The sequence below is a fragment of the Meriones unguiculatus genome, chromosome 10, assembly GCF_030254825.1.
Source record: "Meriones unguiculatus strain TT.TT164.6M chromosome 10, Bangor_MerUng_6.1, whole genome shotgun sequence".
In the NCBI taxonomy this organism is placed as follows: domain Eukaryota; kingdom Metazoa; phylum Chordata; class Mammalia; order Rodentia; family Muridae; genus Meriones; species Meriones unguiculatus.
This window is the reverse complement of record NC_083358.1, coordinates 120,082,957-120,102,599: the sequence shown is the minus strand read 5'-3', so window position 1 is coordinate 120,102,599 and position 19,643 is coordinate 120,082,957. Positions and strand designations below refer to the sequence as shown.

Below are 19,643 nucleotides of genomic sequence, written 5' to 3'. Positions count from 1 at the left end.
CAGGGCGGCTCTGGAGTAGCTAGCCAGCAACACTGACGGAAGCCCCGTCAGGCGACGGAAACCCCGGAACAGCGAGGGACCCCCGGAGCGGCTCCTCCGGAAGCCCGCCTATGACGTCCACTCCGCCAGGGACGCAGGCGTGGCCGCGCGACTCACGCAGAGCCTCGGCGCCCGCGCGACACGGAAGGGGGCGCGGTGGGGACGGGAGGGGAGGAGCAAGATGGAGAGGCGGAAGGGGCGGGGCTAGCGGGAAGCGGACCTCATGGAGGAGAGAGAACCGGAAGAGGGTAGGCGGGGCGAGGTCGGGTCTACCTGCGGCACCGCAAGCGTCACTTCCTGTTTTCAGGTATTTCAGCTTCCGGGTCAGGGGTTTCCGTCGCCTCCAGGTCCTCTACCCGGCTGAGCGCGGTCCTCGGTGACAGCGCCTCCTGACTCAAGCCGGGGCGGCTTTTCTCTGCCCGCCCGCCGGAGGCTGGACCCCTCGCCGCCCCGGGACGCCAAGGCGCTCCCTGCCTTCCGGCCCAGCCGGGGGCCCCGGAGGGTCCCTGAGCCCGGATGCGAGAGGGGCCGCCGAGGCAGCCGTGTGCGGGCCTCCGCAGGCGGACCGCGGCCTCGCGGCGCCCCAGAGTCGCCCGCTGCCGTCCCAGCTCGGATGGGCCTTCCCACTCAATAAATGTGGCTGCTGAGGCGGCGGTGGCGGTGGCCGGACCTGCTGCTGCTCGGCTCCAAGTTCCCCTCCGCCGCGGCGCCCTGCTGCCCCGCGGGGCCGCCGCCGCCAGCTCCTCGTCCCCTGGGCCTGGCCTTGCAGCGTGGCGACGATGGACAAGATCCTGGAGGGCCTGGTGAGCTCCTCGCACCCGCTGCCCCTCAAGCGGATGATTGTGCGGAAGGTGGTGGAATCCGCGGAGCACTGGCTGGACGAGGCGCAGTGCGAGGCCATGTTTGACCTGACGACCCGCCTCATCCTGGAGGGCCAGGACCCTTTCCAGCGGCAAGTGGGCCACCAGGTGCTGGAGGCCTACGCGCGCTACCACCGGCCAGAGTTCGAGTCCTTCTTCAACAAGACTTTCGTGTTGGGCCTCCTTCAACAGGGCTACCACTCGCTGGACAGGAAGGACGTAGCCATCCTGGACTACATTCACAACGGCCTGAAGCTGATTATGAGCTGCCCGTCGGTGCTGGACCTCTTCGGCCTGCTACAGGTGGAGGTGCTGCGAATGGTTTGTGAGAGGCCGGAGCCGCACCTCTGTGCCCGGCTGAGCGACCTTCTGACCGATTTCGTGCAGTGCGTCCCCAAAGGGAAGTTGTCCATCACCTTCTGTCAACAGCTGGTTCGAACGATAGGTCATTTCCAGTGCGGGTCCTCCCAGGAGAAGGAGCTACGGGAGTATGTCTCCCAGGTAACAAAAGTGAGTAACTTACTACAGAATATATGGAAGGCTGAGCCCTCCACGCTGCTACCGTCTCTACAAGAAGTTTTTGCAAGCATCTCTTCCACAGGTAAGGGTCATTATTTCAGGAGAATGTGTCTTGGAAATTCAGCAGGTGTCTCTCATAAACACACTACGATTTCTACCCTGAAACATTACCTTTTGGAGACTGCAGTGTCAGCAAGCTTATTTTATTAGGGTAAATCCTCCAACGAGGCATTCTTGATGTAGAGTAAATCTAAATACCCTTATCCAAAATTTTATTCGACTTCTCTCTTCAGAGTGGTACGTTGTAGCCGAAATGTTTGAGGATGCCTAAGTCCTGAGGCCTTTGTCACTGAACAAGTCCCTTAATTATGCAGCCTCTGCTCCAGTTTTGGGATGCTTACAGGCTGACAGCCACTGTGAAAAGCTGCTAGTCATTACTGACTAATGGTCATGTATGATGCGTACCACATTGTTATTACTGTATGTAACCTATCATCTCGTTGAATTTTTTTTTTTTTCAGTTTTCCCGTGTTCTCATTTTTAAAAAAACTTGTGAGTCGTGCACAGTCTTTTATAAGATTGTCCCAGTTTACCGTGTTTTTTAAGTATCAGCATTTTCGTTCCACAACAGTGTAGTGGCAAGAGATCCAGGAAGCGGGAGGACACGGGAGTGTGGCAGCTTAGGTGCTTGTCCTGTCAGGAACTGCATCCTCACAAACTAGGAAAAGGTCAGAGGCTCACTTAGAAGACCTCTCACCCAAGACTTTTGTCTGTGTCTGTTCTTGAGGTGCTTTAGAATCTGTCAGTTGTGAAACAACAGGTTCAAACTGAACTTGTGATGCTGTTCTCATTTTACCTTAACCAGAAATGAGGGTTGAGTTTTAAAACTTCACGTATCAGGTACATTTTCTTCCCCTTTCTGTAATGTTGCCTGTAGTCTGTCATAGCTGTTAAGTATTTTCTTGGAGTCTTTCACTGCAGTGGTGAGGCCAGCCATCTTGATGCCTTACGTTTTATATAAGTAAATCCATCCCTTTCACTCTAATTTCTACTCTTGAGATTTTTTTTTTTAAGTCTCACAGTTGTGTAATGACTACTATAACATTTTTGTAATTACTTTAGCGCCCTGACATGGAAATTAGAATGATATCTGACTGGTTCTTCCCCCCCCCCATTACTGCTTTGCAAAGCATTATCTAAACCCAAAAATGTAATATTAATAATGAAGTATCTTATTGACTAAACTTAAAAGTTTTTCTCATGAGTGGTTATTGCTATTTACTCTTGACCTCTCATTTCTATGATTTAACTTTTTATTTAGACTCTACCCATGATGCTACCTTACTGCAAGTGTGTGTGGGAGTTTTTTCTCCTTTGAACTACTTCAGTTTGAACCTCCGTGCTATATTTGTCTGTCTTTTTAACTAAAAACTAGATGCATCCTTTGAGCCCTCAGTCGCCCTGGCAAGCCTTGTGCAGCATATTCCTCTGCAGATGATCACAGTCCTCATCAGGAGCCTGACCACCGATCCAAATGTCAAAGATGCAAGCATGACCCAAGCTCTCTGCAGGTAGTTTGCTGTTTTTATTCTGGGTTTTTGATAGTGGGAAACTTAGAGAAATTTCTAAAACTAAAGTCATGAAATTAATTTGTAGTTTCTCCGAATTAATTAGAATGATTTACCTTTTATAGTCTCATCTGGTTTTTTGGTTGGGTTGTTTTTCTAGTCTCTGTAGCTTACTGTTTCCTGCAGCTTACTTCCGTGTGGGGTGGTGCTTGTTATCATCATTTGGTTCTGGGTTTGGTTTGGTTTCCCCTAGCTAGGTATAAATTGTATTTTCTTTTTCAGACATACTCCATAGGTACCACCTTTGCCCTTGCCTCTTTGGATTTATTTATTTTGTTTGTGTATGTGTTTTGTCTTCTCCTATGCGTTTGTACCACATGCATGCTTGGTGTCAGAGAAGGGCAGCTCCTGCAGCTGGAGTTGTGGGTGCTTGTGAGCCATTAAGTGGATTTTTGCTCTTAACCGCTGAGCTATCTCTCCAGCACCTGCCTTTGCCTCTTTGGAATTTGGTTTCTCTCCCTCATTCTCAACTGGATGAATTTGGCCAGGAACAGAATTATGGCTTTATAGTTGTGTTTTCTTTTAACATTTTGAAAGCTCATTGTTATGGGCATCTGGTGTTGCCGGGGGGAGCTGCTGTCAGTCTGATTGTCAGGTGTTTCTCATTGCGTGCTTTTCTTTTTACCTAAGTGATCTTCAGTCTTATTCTCCAGTGTCTAGATACAAACTGATTTGCCTTAGTAGCACTTTTATGCTTGTACCCAATCATTCATTGGAAGTGACTTACTGAGCACTTAACAAGGGTGTCAGGCAACATTCAAAATACCCTCAGCAAACTGATAAAAATAGTTGTCAGAGAGACCAACAGTAATGTAATAGCACTTCACTGACTCCAGCATTTACCCTGATTTGTAAAATGCTAAAACATGTAGCAGTGGGTGTTCTAGTTAAGCAGGCCTGGCGTTCTTGCCATACTGCTGCATAATTAAATTGGGTTTGTTGTTTTGTTTTGGTTTTTTTTTGTCTGTTTGTTTGTTTTTGGATTTGAATTTGTTTTAAAACATACAGTAAATGATTTAGTATATTAAATGATAATAAGCATTTATTGAAAAAGGTAGACAAGAAGAGGGATAGTCTATAAATAGGTGGTTAATTTTCAGTAAGATGGCTAAGGAAGGTTTCATTGAGGTGACCATGGCGATAAATGTATTATATTAGGAATATACAGCACAGACAGTATCTCAGTTTTTGACTTCTCAACTTTCTGATGGAAAGCCATGCTTTGACTTTTGAGTTCTGGTTTTCCTGGGCTACCATATAAAGTATGAAACTTTCTTGAACTTCTGGACACCGTGAGCCACAACACTGAGTCAGTCACACAGGCAGGATAAGAGCCCAGTGTTGTGCAGCGAACTGTGTTGCTAAGTCAGGGTGTTTGGTAGGCTGTTGAGTTGAGGTTTCTCCTTGTGTTTTCTATTTATAGTAGGTTTCCAGCACTGTTGTAAGTCAGGGAGTACTTGTCCTAAAAAGCTGCTCATTTTTCTCAGTGCTTGTCTCACCTACTGAGGGACAGTATTGTTCTCATGTTGAACTTGAACTTTCTCTTCTTGCTTAGCTGCTTGATCTTTGTCTGTCTGTATGTAGCCTGTTTAAACAGAGGATTACAGTGCCTTCTGTGTCTATATTACCGTTGCATGAACTGTAGTATTGTACAGTGTGCAAGAATCTTGGAAAGTGCCACGTGCGCTACACAGCTCTGCGTGCAGACTCACCCTGGCTGCTGCTTTGTGCCACTTAGTTAGTGGAACCAATTAATCGCTAACTTGTACTGCCAGTTTCCAGATCACAAATCTAGAAGCAAGTGTGACTCCACTCCATCCTTTCTCTGACTCACTGATTAATACCTAAGTCCTTTGATTTCTGTCTTTACTTCTCAGAATGTCATTTTTCTGTCTTTACCATTTGTGGAAATCAAACTTGTATTGTTACAATAGTCTGCTACTAAAATGTAAATATATTCCAAGAACATGGATAACATTTAAGTATGAAACAGGCCAGGAATCAGTGAAATGATGGGGACTGGGCTGGATAAGCAACTTCTGAAAGAGAAAGATGGGCCTTGACTCCAGGTCGCCATTGATACAAAGAAACTTGAATCTGTTCTTTCTTCCTGTCTATAAAACATTGGGCCAAATAAGACTGAAAGCTAGATGGAATCCTCAGCTGCCTTGTAAAAGTGAAAGTTGGTTTTATATTCCAAAACTTATGATTAACTCTGTTTTGTTGCTTTTCAGAATATTGCTGGGTTTTTTGTTTTGTTGGTTTTGGGTTGGGGCTATTGTTTGGTTGGTTGGTTTGGTTGTTTTGTTTGTTTGTTTTTGTTTTTGAGACAGGGTTTATCTGTGTAGTCCTGGCTGTTGTGGAACTCACTCAGTGGACCAGGCTGTCTCAGATTCACAAAGATCTACCTGCCTCTGCCTCCCAAGTACTGGGATTAAATCCATGTGCCACCACTGCCCAGCTGCCTGCCTGTTTTAATGTTAGGGTTTTAAAGCTGTATTTCTCTGAGCTGTAAGAATGTCTTACTTATCAACTCTAGTCTAGCCCAAGCTAGAATCCCAAGTATTTGATGGAAGCAATACAATCACTGGAGGAGAAAAGACTGAAATATATGAAGGACTAACACAGTTAAAATTTTAAAGTACTCTCAAAAATTGCATTATAAAGTCCAGAGTGTAGTACAGACATCAGTAACATTGCTTGATGATTGTTTGACAATTAACAGTTTTCCTAACCTTTCCTTCCAGTTCGAGGGCAGAAAGCATATCTGACCATAACATTCTCAGTACCTAATACCTTACTAGCTGTAAGGTAGTAACACTCGAATATTTGTCTCTCAAATGACTTCTGTTTTAACCTGTTTAGGCTGCTGTTTGAAAAAAAAAAAAAAACAAACAGAAAACAAACAAAAAACTTAGCTTGGACAATTTATAAACAACAGAAGTAGATTTCTTACAGTCCTGATGTTTGCAATTCTGAACTCAAGACACCATGGAACCTTCCTCATGTTCTTGCATAGGGGAAAGTGCAGAAGCACTCACCTTTAGTATCTTTATTCAGACTATTAATCCTAGTTATTTGGGACCTTGGTCATGGCTTAGTGCCTCCCAGAGGCCCCACTTCTCAATTCAGGTTTAGATTTCAGCACATGAATATAAGAAAGATGCAGATGTTCAGACCATAGTACTTTCTAATTTCTGGGATAAGGTAGAATGGAGGCTATTATCAAATGAGAAACTTGAAGAGGAGACTCGAGGAAAAAGCAGATTAAATGCTTAACAATAATAACAAGCCTTTGACAAGTGGGCATTTCTCTTCCTTCCGTTCAGTCCTCTCTGTAGACAGAGTTGAGGGTTCTGTCCTTGAGCACCTTTGATCTGCTCTGGCAGTGCAGCCATCTACAGGGCAGTGAGTCCACAGTGCCAGAGAGAAGTGCTCATACCACCTAATTTTCATGCGCATGTTTCCATTTAAACAGAAAAGAAGCTGATGTTTTTTTTTTTAATTACTGGTATTAATTTTTAATTTAATAATATCTCAGATCTTTTGTTGGGAGGGTGGGGGGAAGGAAGAGGTTGAAACTCTAGTCTAACCCAAGCTGACTTAGAACTCACTATATGGTCTGGGCTATCCTCAGACTTACCACAGTCTTCCTGCCTTAGGCTCTTAAGTGCTAAGATTACAGGTTACAGCCACCATGGTTACAGCCACCATGACCTGCTCATGTCTTTCCTTTTCAGATAGGCATGGGTAGGTTTCTGCAGAGCTTCCTCAGTACCAAGGCCTCCACGGTATTCTACACTGTCAGTACTCAGTGCATTTATCTTTCCCTAATGGGTGGCCATTTACGTTTTTTGCAATTTTACCATATCATAAACAACACTAGGGACGTGCATTTGGGGGTGGGCATTGCAATGCTGTGGCTCAAACCCAAAGTCTTGCACACACTAGGCAAGCACTCTACCATTGTGGTATGTTCGCAGTATGTGTCTACTCCTGTAGGTTTTATTTTGGCCCCTCCCGCACCTTTTTAAAGAGAGGTGCTTTATTGTGGCTGCCTCCCAGGTGCTGGAATTAAAGGCATATATCGCCCGCACTCAGCTTGTTTTTACTTTTGAGACAGAATCTCCTGTATCATAGACTGACCTTTAGTTTCTGATCCTCCTCCCTAGTGCTGGGATTTCTAGGCATGTGCCACCATAACTGGTGTATGATTTGCGGGTGACCAAACCCACAGCTTTGTGCATGCTCAGCCAGCAAGCAAGCACTCTACAGCTCAGCTCTGTACCTGCCTCCAACATGAATATACTCCTCAGAAATGCACTTGTCTCTTTCTCAGTCTGTATAATGGCTACAAATAAGAGCAGCCCTGCAACAGTTAGAAGATAAAGAATAGCTAGTAGAAATTACTTAAATGACTTGTAACCATCACAGTTTTTGTAAGAAGCCAGAAAAAGAAGAAAAGAAAGAATATTCGTCTAGGACATAGAAGGCACCCCAATAACTGGCACTTAGTGTGCATTGCACTTGGGATCCTTACTTCAGAACATTTAAACTTTTAGAACATTTAAAAGCAAAAACAAACAAACAAACAAACAAAACCTGGTTGTGCACAACTATAAGCCCAATGCTTGGGGGGAGCCTGAGACAGGAGGATTTTCACAAGTTTAAAGCTAGCCTGGGTACCAAAGTGAGACCCATCTTAAAAGCCAAAAGAAGAAGACTGCTAAAGATGATATCCCAGACTTAAGGTAGATGGTTCTTGTCATGGTAGTATTTCTGTTACAGTTTATGTGCTCAGAGTTTCTTTTGATACTTTGTACAGTGTTTATTGCTGGGCTGATGAGATGGCTCGGGGAGATAAATGTACTTGTTGCGCCAGTCTGGCAGCCTAAGTTCCCTCCTCAGAACCCACACTTTGGTCTCCTTGTGTGTGTTAAGGCACACACATCACACATGCACACATGAACACATACACATACTCACAGAATAATAATAATAAGTAAGCTTTTTAGAAAGATGCTAATTGCTCCCTGTGTTAATATTTGGTGGAGGGTTATATTCATGATGATTATTTCTAGGGTTTTTAATTCATTTAATATTCAGAACAGCCCTGTAAATAAGCGTGTTTATAACCTAGAGATAAATTAATAAAGAGAAAATAAGGTATTTAGATTCCCCCAACTAGTAAATTGGGAAGTGAGATTTTTAAATCATTTACTCTTGACTACAGAAATCTGAGAACTTTTCCATTCTCTTTTATTAGTATCTGATTATCGAACTAGATTATTTTGTCAGGGTACATAAGCACGTAGCCTGCCTGTTCTTCATAGACTTGTGCTGGTCTTCAGTGTGCTATATATCAGCTTTAGAAAGAGGCTCCATCAGAACCCAGAGCACTTTGTCTCTTTTCCGTAGAACTGGCTTGATATTTAAGAAAGGAGATACTCGGTGATCGAAAATCAGGTCATTGGAATGTTGACACAGTTGCTGTTTTTTTATGATTGGAAGTTTTCTTCTGTTGTAGGATTTTGAATGGTTTAGAGACACCTGATCCAGGGTTCAGAATGCTGTGTTTCACATTACATTACTTACCAAGAAGCAAAGTCTTGGTTGATAGTCATACATCATAGTTCAGATGTCTGATTTTAACTTGAACAAATTCTTTATCCCTATAGCAAGCATCCATTTGAAATTTGGCATTTATGAGAAATGTTCATTTATCATAGAGTCGTATAGGAATATATTGATTCAGAAACTGTCAGCTTATAAGACCAGAAAATGCTTGAAGATGGACCACAGTTACACTCATTTTTGTACTGTTACTTTTACTAAGAGCTCAGTAAATACCAAGTCATGAAGTGAGTGGTTACTTATTGTAACTTTATGTTGAAAATAGTTTTAATCCTGATAGTGGTGTTTTCCTTCACATTTCAGAATGATTGACTGGCTGTCTTGGCCATTGGCTCAGCATGTGGATACGTGGGTGATTGCTCTCCTGAAAGGACTGGCAGCTGTCCAGAAGTTTACTATTTTGATAGATGTTACTTTGCTGAAAATAGAACTGGTGAGTAGCAGTGGAGCAGCCCATTGGAGTGCATATGATGCTGAGTGTGTTCCAGTTTGGGTTTTGTCAACTAGGTTTTAGCGGTAGAAGCCAGTGCGGCACAAGGATATTCAGCAGAAAATAGTGTACAGTTCTCAGCCATTGCTGTGAAAACACAGTCTACCCGTTAGCTCTTTTGTTGTGTATTTTCAGGTTTGTTGTTTCTTTGTTGCTGATGATGGTGGTTATGATGTTTGTTTTTATCTTTTGGTAATGGAGACAGACTCACTGAGAGCCTAGGCTAGCCTCACACTCAAAATCCTTGTGCCTTGGACACACAGAGAGGAAGGTTACAGGTATTCAGCACTGTGCATAGCTGCCATGAGCCCCTAAATACAAACCGTTGAGCTCCTAGCACTGTGCTCTACCTGACTGCCTTGGGGACTCTGCTTCCAGTGTTGCTAAAACCAGGACACAATTGATCACCACACTTTTTGTTTTGGGTTTTGGTTTTCCAAGTGATGGAGATCAAGCCCAGGGTGGTCAAGCCTCAGCCCTGCTCCACATCCTCAGCCACATTGCTCCCGCATTAATATACTTTCGTTACTTAATTCCCAGAACATTATGCTGTCTAGACTCTTGTCTTTTACTGCCATGCCAGTCTCTGTCCTAATTTTTCTTTTTTGGGTGTTTTGTTTGTTTGTTTGTTTTTGCTTTTGTTTTGTTTTGTTTTATCAAGACAGGGTTTCTCTGTGTAGCCTTTGCTATCCTGGACTGGCTTTGTAGACCACACTGGCCTTGAACTCACAGTTCACCTGGCTCTGCCTCCCTGGGTGCTGGTAGTAACGGTGTGCACCACCACACCTAGCCATCTCTGTTCTAACTTTTCTTTGGTCCACTTTCTTCTCAGTCCCTACTTCCTGCAGCAAGTGTTCTACACCGTGAAGTGATCATAAATGCTCTATGGCTCTCAATAAGGTGTCCAACTTAATGACTAACAAATTTATGTTTTAGTTCATTGTTTGCCTTTAAGTTCCATATTGATTTTTTCTTAGTTACTGCCCTGTTGCTGTGAAGAGACACCACAATTGTGGGTACCTTAAATAAGTATGGTCTTCATAGACTCACGTGTTTGAATGCTTGACCCATGGGGAGTGGCACTGTTAGGTGTGTGGCCTTATTAGAGGAAGTGTGTCACTGTGGGGGCTGGCTTTGAGGTGTCCTGTGCTCAAGCTATGTCCAGACATAATCCCTGCGGATCAAGGTGTAGAACTCTGGCTCCTCCAGCACCATGTCTGCCTGGATGCTGCCATGATGATAACAAACTAAATCTCAGAAACTGTCAGCCAGCCCCAGTTAAATGTTTCCCGTTATAAGAGCTGCCGTGGTCATGGTGTCTCCTCACAGCAAACCCTAAATAAGACAATGACCAAGAAAAGCTCTTATAGAAGAAAGCATTTAATTGGAGCTTACTCACAATTTCAGAGGGTGAATCCATGATCATCATGGCGGAAGTAGACAGGAATGGCTTTATCCATAGTCTGTATGACTACAGAGCAGTAGCTGAGAGCATTGCATCCTGACCCCTCAGGCAGAAAGCAGAGAGACAGACAGACAGACACTGGGCCTGGCATGAACTTTGAAACTTTCAAAGCCCACCCCAGTGACACACCTCCTTATCCTTCTAATCCTCAATAGTTCCACTTGTAGTTGACTAAACATTCAAATATGTCTATGTGGTCCATTCTTATTCAAACCATCAAACATTTATTCACTTATCTAAACTCAGATCTTTCTCTTTTGCTTTTCTTTTCTCTTTGGGGTAGGGTATCTGCGGGGGTGTTTTGGATTTTGTTGAGATACTTGTTTTTATAAAAAGATTTATCACCGCAAAAGAAAGCTAAAACATAGCAAAGACATAAGTTCTAAATACCTGAGGAAGTGAGTATCCTATGCTCAAAAATATTAAATTCATATTATGTACAATCTCACTACTGATTTTTACTCCCAAACCTGGTCTTCTCCTTCTTCATAAATAGCTATCCCAAATAGCTTCTGCTCACTTAGGCCCTAGTTTTTGAAGCAACCCTTATCTCTTTTTTAATGTCTCTCAACCTCTGTCCTGAAAATTCTAGCTGCTTTTAAAATATACCTAGAATCCTGCTACCACTTTTAACCAATTACATCACTGTTATCTTGGTCCTAAGTCATCATCATCATCTTTTGTTACACTGATGTCAACAGCTTCTTTGCTCCTACCTTTGGTTCCTTATAAATGTTGCACGGGGGACTCCTTTTGCTGTCTTTTGTCAACCCATCTCCAGATAGTCTTGCCATCACCTTTCAGTTCAGTGACATTGTCCTTAGTTGTCTAGCACACCAGTCTGGGGGACCTGAGCCTGTGCACTGTGACTGTTTGTAAAAGCTCTTCTCCTAACTGTCTGTGGAGCTGATATCCCTTCATTTTACACTCGGGTGTTACTTCTTCTGGGTCGTTTTTACCACGCACTATAAAATGTCGAGTCCTTTGCTACCCAGTGCTTCCTAATCACTGTATTCCACTTTGTGTTTTTAGCATGTATTGCTGTTTATTGCTTTTTTGTTATCTTCTGCATGTCTCTAACCATAAGCCTGTGTGACCTACAGTGCCTGAAACAGTGCCAAATAATAGTAGGTGTTCAGTAAATATTGAGTACACTGAATGAATACCTTATTTGCAAAGTAGGACGTATTTTCACTTAAGGAGGGAATTTGGGGAATTGTTTAGCTCATTAAGTTCTCTTTGATGTCAGACCTGTTGTTTCCTTTTTCGTCTTTCAGAGTCTAATAATGTGTTATTCTAGAGCTTTCAAGGAAGAAGGGAACAGTGACATAAAGGGCTGTCAGCATGGGAAAGGGTTAGTGCTTTTCCTGTGAGCTCTAAGGATGGTGTCTCGTTCTGCAGGTTTTTAATCGACTTTGGTTTCCTCTTGTGAGACCTGGTGCTCTCGCAGTTCTCTCCCACATGCTGCTTAGTTTTCAGCATTCTCCAGAGGCATTCCATTTGGTGAGTATGATATAAGCGCTTAAAAGTAGAGACGCTTGTTCTCAACATGTAGCTCACATTGTGTGCTTAATGAAAAGACTGTAGGTTAGCTTTGTATCATTTCACATAATTTTACAAACTTTTTTTTTTTTCTTGAGGGGGGGAGGTTTCAAGACATGGTTTCTCTGTGTAGCTTTAGCTGTCCTGGACTCAGTTTGTAGACCAGGCTAGCCTCTAATGTCCAGAGATCTGCCTGCCTGTGCCTCCCAGAGTACTGGGATTACAGGTATGTGCCACCACACCCGGCTGCTTTATAAACTCATAACATTGAATTTGTAAATTATTCCTGGCAAAGAACATATTTTCAGAAAGTTTTGTGCTTCACCAAAACTGCCCCACATACAACCATTGCCAGCAGCTGGAAGTTGCCGTAGAGGGAGCCGTCACCGCAAAAGGCCCTTACGTACAGTGGGGCAGGGTCACGGTGGAAGAGGGCGATAGCGCTAGAAAGCACAAAACAGTTTAGTTCTGATATAGGGCTTTTCCCTATTTCTCAGCCCACTAACTCCACCATTAGTCATAGTCACAGTGCTACCTACTACCTGAAACCAGTCGCTTGCCAGCTTTGATTTGACTGCAGTTGTCAGTTACTAAAGATGAGGAATGACAAAATGTTATTTGGACTCTGTCCTTTTCAGGAAACATTGACGTTGTTATCTGCATTCTCCAAGGTCTGCTCATGTTTTACAGGAGTAGAACCTCAGCAGCAGCACCCCCACTACCTTAGGGACAGTAATATACCGTGACAAGGCAAAGGAAGCATGAGGAAGGACAGAATTAATTATTCTTGATTGTGCTCCGCTAGCAAAGTACCCTCAGCACTGTAGGTCAGTGACATGGGCTGCTCAGTGACTCTTCCTTTAAGGGAAAATCCACAGACTTTGTTTCCAGGAAACCTTGGCAACAGGTCACTTCATTTGATATTTTGGTTGAATGATTTTTGTAGTTATTGCTCTTACTGTGGTGAAATTGATAGTGAAGCCATAGGATTCTTATTTATCAGATGAATCTTGATTTTAAGCAAATTTAATAAGTATACAAACAAAATGCCCAAGAAGAGAAAACATTTCTTCCCGTCTTCTGGCATCATCCTGTTCAAGATATTTGAGAGAAGGCTTCTTCTCAAAAGTTCTAAGAAACACATCACTGCACATTGCCTTCACACTGACACCATTCCTTAACTTCTGTGGTTAATCACTTAGGCCCTGGTGTAAGTTTATTTCTTTCACAATTTGTTGAAAGAAGAAAAATATTTCCTTACCTTTTGTATTGCTTCTTCTCTCTCTTTCCAGAAAAGGGACTTGAAATAACATGCTTGACTTTGAAATCTTAGCCATTGGATTAAAGTAGTTTTAAATCACCTATTTAAGAAATATCTGGGTTTGAAACTTAAAATTTTTGGTCTGAATTAGTAAATCCTGAAAATCAAGACCTACTACTGTGTAAGTACCCTGCACAACTGAACTAAAGATAGCTTGGAGGTCCAGCAGTGAAGCATGTGGGGTTAGTTAGCAGTGACTCCAAATAACTCAGTAGAGGATTTTGTGTAGGGTAGGTAAGTGTGAGCAGTAGCCTGGATGAACATCGTTAGCATTCTACCTTGTGTTTAGAATCTGAGAGTGAACCAGTAAGTTCTGGTATGTGTTCTGAGAGGCCAAGCTGCTTTTCATATACTTTTTATAAAAAGAAAACTTCATTTTAAACAGATCAGTGGTGCATAGTTAAAATGAAAAAAAGAAGCAAAGTTAGTAATTAAATAAGTTATATGTATTTCCTTAAGTAGCAATTATATTTAATTAATAGTACAGTAAATTCTAGAGACTTGCAATTTCACACATTTAAAAAAAATTAATTTGGGGGTAGAGAGATATCGCAATGGTTAAGAGCTGTTGTTGAACAGCCCAGTTTCATTTCCAGCACATATAACATGGCTCACAACCATCTGTAACTATAGTTCCCAGGGCTCGGACACATTCTTCTGACCTCCCTGGGTATGTGCATATGTGTGCACAAACATACAGGCAAAACGCTCATGGACATAAAATAATTACTTTTTTAAGTCTAACTTGGAAGCATTTAGAAGGCATCACTTGAAACTATGGAATTTACTTTTAGAATCCTCTTTCATCTGTTTCCCTTCACTTCTGAGAAAACTAATTTTGGGTTTCAGACTAATTTAACAAGAAAGTGACAGACTTCAGCTTTATAAAATTATGTGTTTAGAAATGTAGAGGTGAGAGCTAGAGATATTCTCAGTGGTAGAGCAGTCATCTAAGACACAGGAGTAGCCTCAGGGTGAGGGAGGAAGGAGGGAGGTAGAGCAGACATGGTAGTAAAAGAATGTTCTCATTAAAAACTGGTAGAAAAAAAAAAAAAAAAAACTGGTAGCAGCCATGTCCAAGCTGCATGCAGCCACATATAACTGAGGAAAGCTGTGACCAGAGCCCAACACAAAATCATTAACCTACAAAGAAAAACGGATTTGTAGGATCAGTGGTTGGTGAATCCAAGGGAAGTATGAGAGGGCAGAGAGGCTAGCAGTTAAGAGCGTTGCTGTTCTTCATTGGACCTGGATAATTCCCAGCATACACGTAGTGCTCACAAGTGACTGTAACTCCAGTTCCAGGGAATCTGATACCCTCTTCTGGTTTCTGTCGGCAACAGACCAGGGACACATGTGGTACGTGGGCATACACGCAGGGAAAACACTCAAACGAATAAAATTAAAATTCAAAAAGAAAGAGGATGGGGAATGAAAATAATTAAAATGTTTAATGTGTGTGTGTAAATTGTCCAAGAGCATCTTTACTGGATGAAAATAAAAATTTAAATCAAATTTAAAACATTGTGAGCTTTCTTTGCCTGCTCCCCAAACACCCAGTTCTGGAACACAAACCTAGTAGGTGACTGTGGTACCGCATACACCTGCTAGAATAGGACCACATCAGTAACTGTAATAGACTTGAGGGTAGAGAAAGTGAAACCTACAGTGTGACTCAGCGCACTTGACACAGAACAAATCCAGACAGTGCAGGACAGACATCACCGTTGGCTGAAGAATCTGACCGCTGACTGGGGCAGCCGGTACGAGAAAGGGAGTGGATTGGGCCAAGACCAGCTGTTCTTAGTGCTGTGATGAGACAACCCGGCAGAGCTGTGACTGCACACTGTCATGATGTGGAGAGGGAAAGGTGTTTTGCATACAGGATCTGAGACACCTTTAGTTTCAAAAATGTACGTAGAAAGTATCAGATTATGACTGACAGTGAGTTGATAAATAATCTATCTTGATAACAGCCATTTCTGTTAAATAGAATGTTTCATTTTGGTTATGTCTTAAGTCTTTGATAATATGAAAGTTGACTTTTACACTATTTTTAAATGAATGAGCATTAATGTATTCTTTACCAATATTAAATGTTTTCAAGATACTTATCAGTAGTGAGCATTAACATTTTTCAATTTTCTTTTATTTTTAGTTTCTTAAAAATAGATGTTGCCAGGTAGTGATGGCACACACCTTTAATCCCAGCAGGAGGCAGAGGCAGGCAGGTCTCAGTGAGTTCAAGGCCAGCCTGGTCTGTTACCTGAGCATAATTTTAGTTACATATTTAAGTTATTTCAGAGACTTTCTTGAAGTACACATTGTCGTGCAAAGTGTGTATAATTTTTTCAATTAAAAATTTAAAATTTTAGTTGGGTGTAGTGGTGTATATACGCTTGTAATCCCAGCACTCAGGGAGACAGAGGCTGGCAGATTGCTGTAAGTTCAAGGCCAGCCTGGTCTACAAAGGGAGTCTAGAACAGTCAAGGATATACAAAGAAAACCCTGTCTTGAAAAAGAAAAAAGAAAGAAAAAGAAAATTTTAAACTCACAACTAGATGGAGGTATTTCCCTAATTCCAATTTGGGGTTTTCATTATGTTTTTGTGGGAGTTTTAACATGGTTCTGTTAAACAGTCTGGTTGGCTTGTGGGTGCATCTCACTGGCAGGGCACTTGCCTGGCATCCACACAGGTAAGGCTTAAGCCGAGTACTCAAAACAATTTTCCAAAAACAAATGGTCTGTTCCCTAGACCAACTACTGCATTTTTAAAGTGAAAGTTTTTTAAATGCTACAGTGACTGAAACTCCTATATTACATTTATTTTCTATTTTAGGTGGATTGTGTTCATAGCATGGCATACATACAGAGGTTCTAAGGATCAAAGTCCTGTCCCTCAAGCTTGGTAGCAAGTACCCTTGCCCACGGAGGCATCTCAACTGGCACTGTTTAAGAAGTTATTTTTTATTTTTGGGTTTCTGTATGCACGTGTGTGCACACACTGCAGCGTATGTGTGGAAGTCAGAGAGTGATTTGACAGTGAGTTCCACCGTGTAGGTTCCAGCAGTTGAAGTGAGGTGACAAACGCTTTTTACTGCTGAGCTGAAGGAGAAGCTATTAAATGCAATTACAAGAGCTGGAGAGATGGCTCATTTGTTGAGTGCGTTCAAGAGGACTGGAGCTCAGTTCCCTACACCTACATTGTGTGGCTCACAGCTCCAGAGGAATTCTACACCCTGGTCTGTCCTCTGTGGGCACACTCACACTCAGACACATACAATAAAAAATAAATTTTTAATGCAATTACAGTTATGTGACTTCAAAAATTAGGCTTACCTTGCTGATTGAACAGTGACTTCTTTAAGAAACAGCATGGCTTAAGTATGCGGAAAGGATGTGCTTATCGTGTAAGAGTTGCATTTTTCCTGTCGGCTGGGGATGTGCTGTCAACATGTGTGCTTGTCTCTGTTCTCTCTTCAGATTGTCCCTCATGTAGTTAACTTGGTTCACTCTTTCAAAAGTGACGGCCTGCCTTCCAGCACAGCCTTTTTAGTACAGTTAACAGAGTTGGTCCACTGTATGATGTACCACTACTCCGGATTCCCAGATCTCTATGAGCCTGTTCTGGAGGCAGTGAAGGTATGAGCGCTGTGTTCCAGTCTCCGGGCTGCACACGGTGTAACGCACAGTCTGGGAAATTGTATTGTTACAGTAATGAGCTGTCTTCACCATGGTGTGTTCCTTGATGCCAGGGCATCATCTCTTACTTGCTCTCACCCTTCTGAGAGTCGCTAGCCACATTTCTTAGTCTGTAGTGCCATCCACAAAAGGTGTCACCTTGGATGTATAAGAGCTGTGAAAGAAACTGCCTACTGACAATATGCTACATTAAATGTGTACAGACATCAGTTTTGCATCTCGGTATCAGAAATATTGAACAATTAAATCCATCTTGGAATCAAGGAAATACCTGACTATGATTCCTTCTATTTTGATTTTGTTTTGTGTTGTAGACTTTATAAATGTCTATATTTCTTTAGAATTATTTAAATTATTTGTAACCTTGTTTTTCAGGTTCATAATAGGCAAGTTCTAAAAAGTATTAATTCTGTTTGTATTGAAGAATGGAAGACTGCAAAATCAGAGTATAGCCAAAGAATTGGCTAACTTAATTTAGCCAGGCTTAATCAGAAGTTACTAGATATCAATTCTAATTATGATATTAATGTTGGAAATAACAATATACAGACCTCGTTGCCTTACTACTCTATATGGAAGGTAAATGAAGAGCGTGTTGTTTCCGAATCTATTCAGCAAACTCAGCCTAAGGACTAGGTCTAGAACCCCAGGCTGTTAGGCCTGTGTGGTGCTGATAGAACCCTGCCCTTTCAGAAGTAAATTGTGCACAGAAGCGTTTGCCGTGGACATGAGAGCTTGTTACTGTCGTCACTCGTAGATGCCATGTCTATTGACCATATTCTTCAGCTTTCCAGAACTCAGAAGCGAAGAGCTTACTCTTACCCCAAGCTGTCAGGAGTAAAAACAAAACAAGAGAAACATGGTTTAAAATGCCATTTCAAAGTGTTAGTTTTCTCTGGGGTAAACATTAAGATAGAACCTTGGTGTCCGAGTTAGGGTTTCTGTTGCTGTGAAGAGATACCATGACCATGGCAACTCTTATAAAGAAAACATTTAATTGGGGCTGGCTTACAATCCAGAGGTTTAGTCCATTATCTTCATGGCAAGAAGTATGGCAGCGTGCAGGCACAGATGGTGCTGGAGAAGGAGCTGGGAGTTCTACATTTGAATTGGCAGGCAACAGGGAGAGAACTGGCCTGAACATCAGAGACTTCCAAGCCTGCCCCCAGTGATGCACTTTTCACAGTTAGGTCATTATGCTAAACTTGCTTTTAATCCCTGCTACAGTAGGCCACCATCTCTAAGGGCTGGTACTGCATGAACCAGGGTTGTGATCTTGGAACTTGACTACAAGCAGTTCACGTGCAATTTGAATTTCTTATTCTGTTGACTTTTAAAGTATTTTAAGGCAAGCATGGTATCTCATGCCTGTGATTTCAGCACTTGGGATGCTGAGGCAGGAGGATTACTGAGTTCAAGGTGATCTTGGGCTACAGATTGAGATTTTTGTCTCAAAAAAATAAATAAGTAAATCCTCTTAAGATTCTAGGAAGCATCTGTTTCCCTTGTCTGTTACTTTTCCTGATGTTCTGATGGAGTTAGTGACAAGAAGTCACGAACAGGAGGAAGGATTCCCTTGCCTCACAGTCTGAGGGTCCACTCGGTCACTGTAGGGAAGTGAGAACGAGGTCAGCAATCTGCTGGCTATAACGCAAGAGCTGTCCACACCTGAGCAGAACAGGAGGCAGCGAAAGGAAGACCAGCACACAGCTGCCCTTTTCACTTTCCTTTCCTGTTAGTTTAGTCCTTGGCCCCAGCCTGTGGGATGTCACAACCCATATGCAGGGTGAGTCTACTCCTCAGTCAGTCCTCTCTAGAGACTCCTCACATACATACACAAAAGTGTACTTAATTAATGCCTCCTTGTTTTCGATTCAGTAAAGTTGACAATTGAGAGTAACCATCACCCTGTAGTGTAATTTAATCTTTTTAAAGGGCTGACTAAATGCTGGCTGTAATATACAAATGAGTAAGAGCAAAGAAAGCTTAAATGTCAGTGGGGAAGATCCTCGGTTGTGTTGTTAGCTTGTTTAAAACATTTTTTAAAAAAATTTTTCCTTTTAAAATATTTTTTTCTTTATGACCTAGGATTTTCCTAAGCCCAGTGAAGAGAAGATTAAGTTGATTCTCAATCAAAGTGCCTGGACTTCTCAATCCAATGCTTTGGCATCTTGCTTGTCTAGACTCTCTGGAAAATCTGAAACTGGGAAAACGGGTCTTATTAACCTGGGAAACACATGCTACATGAACAGTGTTTTACAAGCATTGTTTATGGCTACAGAGTAAGTTTCAATGTGAACTTTGGTTTTAACTGGAAATGAGTGCAGGCTGAGAAAGTGAGAACACCCCTCCTTCCATGTAAGCAGCATAAATGCTAACATTGCCATTCAGTTGCCTCAGTCTGATGTGAAACTTCCCCTAACACTTAGGAATGATTGAATTG

The 19,643-nt window shown here is 42.3% G+C and overlaps 1 protein-coding gene across 1 annotated transcript in view; it reads left to right on the top strand.

The window, feature by feature from the left end:
- Positions 1-340: 340 nt before the first annotated feature.
- Usp38 (ubiquitin specific peptidase 38) overlaps positions 341-19,643 on the top strand; it is a 33,292-nt gene continuing 13,989 nt past the window's right edge. Inside the window, exons 1-6 of the mRNA XM_021648613.2 lie at positions 341-1,500; positions 2,854-2,989; positions 8,984-9,113; positions 12,037-12,138; positions 16,982-17,140; positions 19,289-19,482. Of these exons, the coding sequence (XP_021504288.1) occupies positions 819-1,500; positions 2,854-2,989; positions 8,984-9,113; positions 12,037-12,138; positions 16,982-17,140; positions 19,289-19,482 (1,403 nt within the window). The 5' untranslated portion in view covers positions 341-818. The remainder of the gene's footprint in view (positions 1,501-2,853; positions 2,990-8,983; positions 9,114-12,036; positions 12,139-16,981; positions 17,141-19,288; positions 19,483-19,643) is intronic.